The sequence below is a fragment of the Poecilia reticulata genome, chromosome 22 (assembly GCF_904066995.2).
Source record: "Poecilia reticulata chromosome 22, P_reticulata-male-v2, whole genome shotgun sequence".
NCBI lineage: Eukaryota > Metazoa > Chordata > Actinopteri > Cyprinodontiformes > Poeciliidae > Poecilia > Poecilia reticulata.
Genome location: NC_088851.1, coordinates 16228588 through 16240181, shown reverse-complemented (window position 1 = coordinate 16240181; position 11594 = coordinate 16228588). Strand labels below are relative to the sequence as shown.

Sequence of the window (11594 nt, the reverse complement as noted above, 5' to 3'; positions counted from 1 at the left end):
GTCCAATTTTTTGGCAAAAACTTTATTTTAGTATGACACAACAACAAAAAAAAACTGGAATATTTGTGACGTGGAATGAAAATGATTCATGACTTTAAATTGTCTTACAAATGAAGCAGTTTGTTGAATTTGATTTTATTCTGTGGTATTAAACCAGGCTAAATACAAATGCATGCCACACTTTTGAAAAATGTTAAACCATGTATAATTTTCCTTCCACATCAGTTATGCACTACTTTGAATTGAACTTTCCCATTCAATCCAAATACATAAAATACACTGTGCATATAATTCAAGCTTGTGTTTGCAACTTGACAAAATGTAAAAAAAGATTGATAAAAGTTAATACTAATACCCAATAGACTTGAAGGATTAAAGGACAAATTATGTTTGACATATCTGAAATATTGTGTGTGGAAAGTTTATTAGAAGAAACTGAATTATGGTTGTCTTCAACTCCCTTCCTCAGTTGCTATTAAATATTAAAACAGCTGCTTAAATGTTGACGGATAATTCTTAAAACCGTGAAAGAGAATTTAAAGGTTGGCTTGCTCTGAGTAAACAATTTTTGAGAGCAGCTGTAGTTCAGTTTAAAGCTGTTATGGAAACGGGATGTGGTCCGATTTTATGCCATAACGGCCTGCCATATTGCTGCCTCACAAACTTTAGTCTTTTGACCAATTAGCACTATTTTGTTCTGTCAAACAGCAGCATGTGCACGTGTTAAGACACATTGAAATACATTTTCTTTGCTATTAGCTGACATTTAGTGAAACCAACTTGACATATTTTGTTCCGGTGTTACTTTAAACACACTTTCCTTTGAAAAATGAATGTATTACTAACCAATCCGGGTCATGTGGAGGATTTTTGTTCTTGGCACAGTTAAGATGAAATAACGGAAAAGGACCGCGCTTGCGCGCTGGTTTGAGTACCCCCTCCCCTAGCGGAGGCGCCATTGCTTTACATGGACTGTAGTTCAAGTTTTCCTCTCCGCACATGGAAACTCTCTTATGCGGAGATAATAAAAAGACTCCAATCCCCAGCGAGAACAACTACTCTCCCTCTTTTTTCATCCTCGCCAAACAGGGGGAGTAGTCACAGCTGGAAGGATAATGAGATGCGCATGAATTTACAATCTGGAATAAGGGATTAGATAAACTAAATGGACCGCACGGTTCGTCTCGGCGAACCTGAATGAAGAATTTAAGCTGCTGTTCGTTAGATGTAAAACGACGACGCTGCGCCTTTTTTTGCGTGTGACGTCCAAAATCGAAAAAAGCTAAAGAAGGGACCAAACTTCAGGCTTAGCTTTCTCTCTGTGGATGGAGTTGAAAAGTTTCATCTTCAGTTGTCTCACAATGGAAAGACAAGCGCCCTTCGCTGGAAGTGGAGGTAAAGTGCCATTTACTTCGACGCGTTTGGGCTGAAACAGGTTTTTCAACGTAGAGGGGGTTCCGGGGCAACAAAGAGGGACAGAAAGAGCAGATTTGGCGGCTTGTATAACTTGTTTTGCTGGCGTCCGCTCGGTTTAGGTTCTGCCAGCGAGCCGATAGAAAGTGGGAGGGGTGCAGATGTTCTGAAGCTTTGGGTCCAGATGTTTGTGTGGTTGCAAGAGGTCTAAACGTCAAGTTGAACTATCTCCTGCCTCTCCTTGGGACTCTAATGTTCGCTTAGAGCTCTGAAGGATGAGACAGGAACTAAAAACGTTACAATTCTGATATTCTTACCATTTCAGTGGCTCATTTGTCACAAAGTATCTACAAATTGATAACAATTGATATTTAACAAAGCAGTGCCAGGCAACATGTCTTATGCTGTGCATAAACTAAAAGCAAGCAAAAAAAAAGTGTGTATATATATATATATATATATATATATATATATATATATATATATATATATATATATATACTATACTGTAGTTACATTAAAATGACAGGCATCATAATGGTAAAGCCCTGGGGTGGTAAACCAGTGGGGCCCTGACGAGGAGCAAGTGTGTCTTAGTGAAAGGGACACACTAATTGCATGGTACACTGAGTTTGCATGCATTTATCTGCATTTTCCAAGTATTTTCATGGACGTAAAATAAATAAAAAATAAATAAGTACATTGTTTTGACTGTAATGGACTCTTAAAAACAACATCCCCTGCACAAGTATTCACTCTCCATAGAGAGAAAACAGGCAGATCCTGAAACAAACAGGTGTTTATCAGTCAAATATGACGTGTCACAGACAGATGAAAGACAAAAAAGTGGCATCTCTGTTCTATTATTGTAAGAAATTATATGTTTAAGGTTGGGGATCTTCACAAAAGAAGTTCGCTAGAGTTTCATACTTTTCATGTTGTGCAACGTTATCGGGTGCAAACAATATTGCAATTTATTGTGCTGAAGTTGCAGAGTAGTTTGTTTCTTCTGCTACTTGAACTAGTTTTTAAAAAATATAATACAATTTATCTCATAAATCATAATTAATCCACATTAGATGTGTGTGTGTGTGTTTAAGGTCACGTCAATCTACTTTATGGCTAGCATTTGCTTTTCAATATCTTTTAGCCTACTGAATTTACCCCCAACAATAGCTGAGTTAATCAGTTATTAAACTTTTTTTTTTTTACTTAAGCAGGTTTATTTGTGCATAATATCAACATTTGTTTGACCTGAACATTTTTGTTAGTAGTTAACAAACAAAAATGAAACAAGAAGAAGAACATCTGCTCTTATATTTTTGTTCTCCCTTAATAAGCATACAAATGAATGCCTACCGCTAAACTGATTGCTGGTGGATAACTGATTTTATGATTAGGTAATACAAAGCAGCAAGAATTAATGAATTATCAGATTTTTGAAGGTGTGTTGCATTTTTCTAGGAAAATATTTTAACCACCAACTGAACGGAATGCCAAGTTATAAGAGGTGGGTAGTCCCAGGATTAGCAATAACGCTAGGGTAAGGAGATTTAGCCTCAAGGCTTGCAACAAAATGTAAACACCAAGAGCTGACTCATCCATGGCCCTACTTTGCTTTTTTATTGTTCTAATAATGTGTGTGTCTTTTTGTGTGTTTGTGGGAACAGGCTTCCTCTGGTCAGAGTGGATTACTGACTTTAGAAAAAAGAAGGAGCAAAACTCCAGGATATGAAGTTTGTTGCAGCAGCCTGTGGATTGTTCAGAGACCTTCCCTCCCTCACCTGGCCCACCTCTTGAACGATTCATGCATTTTCTGAGCTCAGGTGGGTGGGTAGCATCCTCTCAACATCATTTTTGTGAGTCAGTGACACTTAAATTAAAATTATATGCCGCTGACTCATTACTACTGATGAGGAGCGCACATTTCCCGCGCGACAAGCCCATCCACAGAGACCGTGCTGTGCTTCTCCCTGCCAGCCTTCACTGAATCCCATCGTTCAGCGTTTTCTCACGTCACAACTGGAAGAAACCCAATGTCTGCCTCCTCTCCCCCATCCTTTCCTCGGGCCTTCCTGCACTCGCTCCATCCACTCCACCCACCCTCGCCGGGATCGCCTGGACCGCTCTACCAGCGGCTCTCCAACGGGAGCCACAGCGCCCCAAGTCCTACCAACTCCCGTAGCTCCTTCCATGGGGTCTCCTTCCTGCTGCAGATCGGACTGACCCGGGAGACCGTGAACCTGGAGGCCTGTGATCTCTCGCTGTCCGCAGTCAAGGACCTGGTGTGCTCCATAGTTGATCAGAAGGTAAGAATGTCCTAAAATGTCTTTTTTTTTTTTTAAGTGCCATCCATGCAATCACTCACTCTTTGAAATTAAAGGTTTTCCTAAAAAAGTCAGTCATCGTAATGATACCTCGGAGCATGTCCTGCTGTCTCCCACCACATTCATCTGTCCAGATTATGTTTTTCCAAAGCAGACATCTGCGCCATGTGCTTAAATAATGAGTCAAACACAGCAGAAACGTGCCGGACGGTCGCGCCGAAGCTCCTCCTGTTACACAACACGCCGTCCATGTGCCCTTTGTTTATGTTGTGGTGTTTTGTTACTTGACGTGAAACAAGTGCACAAACATGTACAGACCTATGCAGCACTTTTCGGTCCAATCTGGAATCCACTTTTATTTTCCATGACGGCGGTAGTGTGTTATAACCACACCGCTGGAGTGGATTTCAACACAACTGCAGGCCATGTTGTTAAACATAATTTACCATTTCTTTTGATTTCTGGAAAAATAACAACTCGGATGAGCACAAGTGATATTTTTTTCCCCCTGTTATTTTCCAGTTTTGCTGAAATTTATCGAAACGTTTTATTCGTGGTTTATGTATTTTGGTTTCTGCGTCTGTGTGTGTGTTTGTTTTTATAAAATGTAACACTATTGGAAGAATAAGCATTTCAAGTTTTGCTTTATGAAATAGCTGAAATAGCATTAAGAAGTAATTTAGGTAAAACTATTAACTCAGAAAAGATCTATATCTACCTAAAGTACAGATTCAACCAATCAGATATTTTGTTGCCAACTCCTGATCACAGATTTAGTTTTTATTGCTTTTACCTGTAAATACCACTTTCTCATTGAGTGCTTTAAGGCTACGTTCACACATCAGGCAAATGTGACTCAAATCCATTTCTTTGCACATATGCGACCCATACCTAACTTTTTCATCGCGACCCGAACATCCCGATTTCATTCTTTTCACCCCCTCCAAGAAATCTCATCTGTGCCACTTCTACATGTGGTACTAAATCAGATAAGAATCTGATTGTTTGCAAAGCTTCTGTGGTCTAAACGGTCTTGTCACATCTTTACATCTTATCTGACAGTTAGGTCATTGATGTGTGGTGTGCATCGTAATTCTGCACCAAAAGAAGATCAGACGTAAACAATGGCTGAAAATTATAATTATGAAAGAAGTCTTTGTCAGTGGATCACATCACACCACAATCCCACTACTTGTGGTCAGACTGGGCATCCAGACTGCTGTCCTGTCTTTTTATTAGCTACCCCCGTGTTGCTATGATCTTGTGACAATACTGTTGCCTCTGAATAACTATAAAATTGATCCATAGTCAATGGCATCCTTTATCATTTCTGTAAACAGTGCTCTGAAATGTGATGTCTATACTTCCCCTCTCTATAGATTATTGAAATTAAAGTCCTGATGATACACACCTAAAATGTAATGTACACCATATCTTAAGGAATTAAAATTCACAAATTAAATAACAATGGCATCTCATTTGATATTTCAGAGGGAAAAACTTTGAGTTTGTGTTAAATTCTAAATGTAAAATATTATATTTCTACAGGAGCACTAAGCAGCTTTTTGAAATCCATTGTCAATTATTTATGTTAGGAGTAGAAACATCATCACAAGCAGGCTGCATTACACAACTCTATTTGTCACTAATTTACATATTTGACTACTATTTCTGAACAAACCAAAATTAATCAAGAGGTGATGTTTTAGGTTCTTTAGCAATTTGCATTCACTAATAGCGTTGCTACCATTACTGACTGTAAGCGTCAGTCCCTGCGTCTATAACAGGGTATCTGTTTGTATTCAGAAAATTGCAAGGTTTTACGGTCTCTCAGAATTGAGGCTGAAAAAGATGGAGGTCACCGAGTAGCCTCAAGCTCAGTGTCCATTGTGGCTGACAGCCATATAAAACACTCTGAGAGTTATAGGTATAAACTATTTATTCATAAGTCCGACCTTTTCTGAAAATTAAAGCACAGGCATTCGCCGTATCCTGCAACATATACTTGTGAACATGTGCTTTTAGTGTTTGCGTAAGGTGTCGAAACAGTCCTTGCAATGCTAATCACAAAACAAATGAGACAGGTTTTCCAAGTAGCAATAAATAAATCATCATCAGTTATGTTGCCATTGACATAATCTGCTCTTCAACTTTAAAAACAAACCAAGTGTAGCATGTTCCATGTCGAGTGAAACATGACTCTTCAAAAGGATAAAACTTAGCAACTTTGCTGTAATTTGCTCAGCTTCCTGTTATCTTGAAGTCTAGTTCTCTGTTGTGGTAGCCTGCATGAACAGACAACATGCCTCTACATAATACACAGCTTCCTTTCTAGAAGCTTCTGCTAGCTTTGCATGTTCTCTCCCCTTGTTTTGAAATTATCCACAGCTATTAAATTTACAATTTGATGTATATTCTTAGTATTACATCACAGCTGATATCTCATTTGTTAGTGCTTAAAAAGTAAAAGTTGACATTTATGTGATATATGATGTAAAAACCCTTACACCTATGACTGTAGAGGTTCACGTATGCTTTCAGTACTTGCTGTGGAATATAATTTTTGCTCATTTACATTTGTTGTAGAAATAGTAGATGCATTTCAGATGTCATCTTTGAAGCCAAATCATGTCATATAATTTTGATATAGTGGAAATGGCTAACTTTGTCTATGCTAACAACTTTTATGCCAAGGATTGTTGTTGTTGGTGTCACATTATAGGTTGAAAACAAATTAGATTTTTATTTTCCGACCATCTGATGACCTAACGTGGTCAATCAAGTGTGAAGTCATGCCATTCTGGTCATTATACAGTTTTTTTTTGTAAAAGCTTTTTTTTTTTTTGACTTATTACAAATTCTAAATAGTATTTACCTAGCACTAAGTTTTACCAAATCATCAGGTTGATTTGTATTCACCTGCAAGTTCTCAACATCTGTCTAGTGCTGTAAATATCTCACTCAGTTGTTGTTTTGCATTAATATTTTCTGTACTTTGTTGTTGCATGGGATTAATAGAGAGCGAAAGCCTAGTGAATTCATTTAATAGCTCGAGAGTGGATCCATCATCGCCTTTTTTTGGCCTCTTTTGATTAATGTTGATTACTCTGTTTGTTCTGTAATTATCGTTGATGGAATAAAGAAGAGCCTGATTAAAAAGAGCCATTTCATCAGCAGCTGGAATCTGCAGATTTAGACTGGACAGAGCAAGGCCGATGTTTGACACAGTGGTTGTTAAAAATGAAGAGGAATGACATGAGGAGCTGGCTTGAACAGCAGGAGGATGTGGAATTAGCCATCTGTACTGAGTTTGGGTCCTTTGCCTCCAATGTTTTCTGAGTTGACATTCCAGAGGAGCTGGGTAATGTTGTTGTTCTTTACGAGGTCTGCTGATTCTCACTAGCTAGTTATGAGCAGTTCTGGTCCGCAGACCAGAAAATCTCATCACCACGGACATTTAGATGGATTCTGTAATATGTTGGATCTGTTGCAAGAAAACAGTAAGAGGAAAAGAGTTGGAAAAATGAGGCTTTCAAGACTCTGAGAAAATCAGTGCACAGTACTCCCAATCAGCACATCTGCCAAGATAAAATCCATACTACCTTTCTCTTGTGTACTTTTTTTTTAATCACAAAAGATGGTATCCGTTCAGATGTGGTGGGATTATCTTGGTTCTTCTCTACATTATTGCAGCAGAACACATCCAGCCTGCTCAACTGCTTTTGTTGTAAAGTTTGTCTGCCAATTGTAGTGTGCTGCTTCAACTATTTCATGACATCCAGCCAAATGGCTTTGAGATCAACGGAAAATATGACTGTATCCTCGTGTGCTTTCAGTTTATCCCTGCTTCGCTTCTTGTTTTAAAATATGCATGACAGTGGGAAGTTTTTGCACGGTCCAGGTATTTGTGCCAATTTGTAAAGCTGTGGATCTCTAAACCTGGTTTGATTGTCCACTGATGGATGTCCCATGGCGTCTCTAGTCAGCAGAACTTCAGGTGTCTGTCATCGAAGTGGAGACAGGAAAACGATTTTGGACTTCATCTGGCATTATCTGCAAAAAAAAAAATTAATGCAAGTGCGCTTCCCTCCCGTGGTGCCGTTTCCTCCGCTGAGACTTGGCCCGTTTCACCGAGTGACTCACTATTCAGTCATGCAACAAACAGGGATGCTCAGTCCAACTAGAATCTGTGCAGTTTGGTGTCAAGCTTTCTGCTGTGTCATCATTTGTGAACTTTCCGAGTTGATTTCAGTTCCCCTGTCTTAGTTTTGTAAAAAGTGAAGTTCCACTGCTGCCTTTTAGTTTCCCACCTTTATACTGCAAGTAACCTTTTACTTTTACCAGCACAAAGTTAAATGACAATAACACATTATTTTATTTAAATACAAATCTGGATTTACATTTATACCCATTTATTCTAATACCCTTAAATTAAAGACTGCTTTCAGAAGTCACTTACTGATTAAATACAGTTCACCTGTGTCTTATTTATTCTCAGTATAAATACAGATGTTTGGTGAAGGCTACTCGGGTCTGTTGGAAACCATTAGTGAACAAAAAAGGATCATGAAATTCGAAGAACACAGCAGAGATGTGTGTACGTTTTAAATGACATCCTGATAATCGTGCATCTCCTGGAAATCTGTTCAATTCATCATTTGAGAGTGCAAAGTGTATGGCATAACTGCAAACCAACCAAGACACATGGCTGTACATCTAAACCAACAGACAAGGAGAGTGTAAATCAAAGAAGCATCTAAAGACCTTTAGCATCTCAGTATCTAGTCCAGTTAATGGGAAGATGACTGGGGCTAAATACAGAGCAATTCCAGATGAAAAGCTTTTGAAGTTTCACCTTCCAGTAGGATAACAACCCTAGAAACCTAGAAATCCAGAACTAAAATTTGTGGAGGTAAAGGGACGTAATAGTAAAAAGTTAAAAGTGTGTGAATACTTTTGAAAGTACTGTAAAAGTTTGCTTTAGAAACATTTGGAATTAAACTTAAGGTGGAAACCTGTTGTAATAACGCAAAGTTAACGTCAGACCTTACAATCTAATGGTAGTGGAAGTGGAAAACTTGAATTATTATATCTTTAAACCAACCACAAATTAGCTTTCTAATATTTTTATTAGAACTTTGTGCTTAACAAGATTTCTTTGTTTTACGGGAACATGACTCATTTTTGCCAACGGTATTCATTTGTGTTTTGGATAGGGCTGCTGTAAACGTCAAAGACCTCAAAGACAAACTTTCGGTACTTCATGCAGAAAAAGAGTGACCACAATGAAGTCAGGACGCTAGTATCACATCTGTCTACCGCTGTCTTCGTTTTGCCCCTTCTAACATTTTCTGACCAATGTATGCGTCTGACCAAAAATAACAGATGCTTATTTTCATACACGTAAGCGGAGGTTTGTTGACTGAAGGCCGAAGTGATGCTCAAATTAACTCAAGACTTCATTACAGTGCTGTTTATAGTACTTTAAGACTGGTTGCATTAGATACTTGGTCTTGATGCAGATATGTTTTTACTTTCTGGCAAGAGAAATGTATGTGAACAAGAGCAGCAACATAGTAAAGAAAAAAATCAAGTTATCTACTTGGATTTAACAGATTTAACTGTATCTCACCAAAAACTAAATAATAATCGATAAACTTGGTCAACGATAAGAATTATTTATTTTTAGTTTTAAAATGTATGAGCTGAACTTCGAGCCTGGGATGATAGATTTACATCTAGTAAAACAGAATTGATATAAGTTAGACCAGATAACATAAAAGCAGTGGGGCTGTAAGCTTTAAAAACTGCCAGCTGATTCTTTGTTGTATTGTTTCATTATTTTTGGAGCGTTTCAAATAGAGTTTTTTTTTTAATACAGAAAACAATCTTACAATTTCATCCTGGAAGAAAGTGAAGCCTCAAAAGGCATCAAAACCTGTTTGACACCTGTTTTGGTCAGAGTTTTAGTTAGTATTAGTTACATTTTAGCTTGGTGATGTTGCTGTCATTCCACCGTATCAGTGTGTTTTAACTCATTTGTTGTTAAGAAGTGTGGCTTACAAACAAGTTCGAGCTGCTAAAGAGGATTAGGAAAAGTGAGCTTGTTGTTTTGCTGCATTCACTTCTTTTACAAAGTGGAAAACAGTTGCTGCTGTGGTGTGGGTATCATAGCAATCTGCAGTCGCATTCTTTTGGTATCTTCTTAAATCTTGTGACCATAGCTCAAGGACAAATAGTTGGTTTCTTCCTGACGTCGGTGCTTTGCTTTCCTTAAACATTGCTGTCTTTTTAAGTTTCATTTTCGTCTGTTGTTTTTTCCACACTAAAGTTTTAGGTCATGTGTTCAAACTTCATAAGAAGTCACACAAATTCTGAAGTCACCATATTGAAAATCCACACCACACATGAATTCAATATATAGCATTGAAGTGGTTTGGCATCAGTAAAACTACCAGATGTTTGGAAGGTTGACTTTTCATGTCTCCCCTTAACTCTTTCTTCTTGAATCCGTCTCATTGTTGGACAGGGAGTCATGCAGCCTTGTTATAACAGCAGTGCATTGTATAGATTTTGTGCAGCTCATTCCCCTCTCTGCGAAAGGCTCAGCCACATGACTTGGCCAGATTCCACTGGATAGATTTCCTTTCTCTGTTCTCTGAGCTGATCTAAAAAGTAGCTTTTGATAGTAGTGGTTTGAAACACAATAACCAGTTCTAGCGGGTTACGGCTAACCTTAGAACAGGACAACCAGGTCTAATAGGTTCAGGCTCTCGCAAGTCCTGAATGCTTTCAAATCACATCTCGTAGCGTCACCCCTCCGGAGGCAGTTGCAGTACAGGCTCCTTGAAGGCCGTGAGAACGGACAAAAGCAGCCAACCATTGGGTGGTGGAGGCAGATCTGATCCAAGATGGCTTGTTCACATCCCGGCTGTGGCTGCGCTGTGACTCCAAGCCGGGAGCTCGCTGTGCTCTGACTTCTCCTTCTGGTGTTTTTTGGGGGGGGTGGCTTGATGAATGGCACGAGATAAACATCCATAGCTTCCACTTGTCGAGCGCTTCCTGTTTGGTGTCGCCCAAGTCCTCTCGTGCAGCCAGCAAGGGAGCATTTGTGGGACAAAAGTTCACGACTCTGAGAATGACTCCCAGCAAGCCAGCTGGTCGCCCTGGACCGCCAGCCAGATACGGAGCATTCCATCTTCACCCCGGCATATTTGGAGAATGATGCGATGCTGCTGCTGCTGCTGCTGCTGCTGCTGCTGCTGCTGCTGCTGCTGCTGCTGATGATGATGATGATGATGATGATGATGATGATGATGATGATGATGATGATGATGATGATGATGATGATGGGTGGGATCAGACTATTAGGACAGTGAAACATTTCAGTCAAGCACTTGCTGGACGACTTGTTAGATTGGTTTTGCATTCAGCAACGTTTTTGTAATTTTTTATTTTTTTTTTACTTAATGCAGAGTTTACTCCAAAATGTCAGTTCAGTTCCTCTGAATCATATGAGAAGAAAATACTAAGGGTTTTCTCTGTTGTTCCGGGTATGTTCAATACATGATGCTGTTGCAGTTGCAGTACAGCTGAAAGGGCTGTGAAAGGCAGCTGCCTCAGCCACAGGTTTCCCCGCTGGCTTTGTCATTGCTGTTAACTCCCAGGCTCTGGTTGAGGTCTGCGCAGCTGCCTCTGTAATTACAGAGACAAAGACCTTTTTGAGTCAGAAACAGGTTGGAGAATACAAGGGAATGGCAAAGCATTATAAAGTAAAAATTAAGAGTGCTTTTAAATATTTTTTAAAAAGTATCTCTTGGAAAACACTATAAAAATCAGTGCTGGATACTATTT

At 39.0% G+C, this 11594-nt stretch overlaps 1 protein-coding gene across 1 annotated transcript in view; it reads left to right on the top strand.

The window, feature by feature from the left end:
- Positions 1-866: 866 nt before the first annotated feature.
- prkd3 (protein kinase D3) overlaps positions 867-11594 on the top strand; it is a 60127-nt gene continuing 49399 nt past the window's right edge. The window contains exons 1-2 of the mRNA XM_008399553.3: positions 867-1395; positions 3084-3722. Coding sequence (XP_008397775.1) covers positions 3450-3722 — 273 coding nt within the window. The 5' untranslated portion in view covers positions 867-1395; positions 3084-3449. The remainder of the gene's footprint in view (positions 1396-3083; positions 3723-11594) is intronic.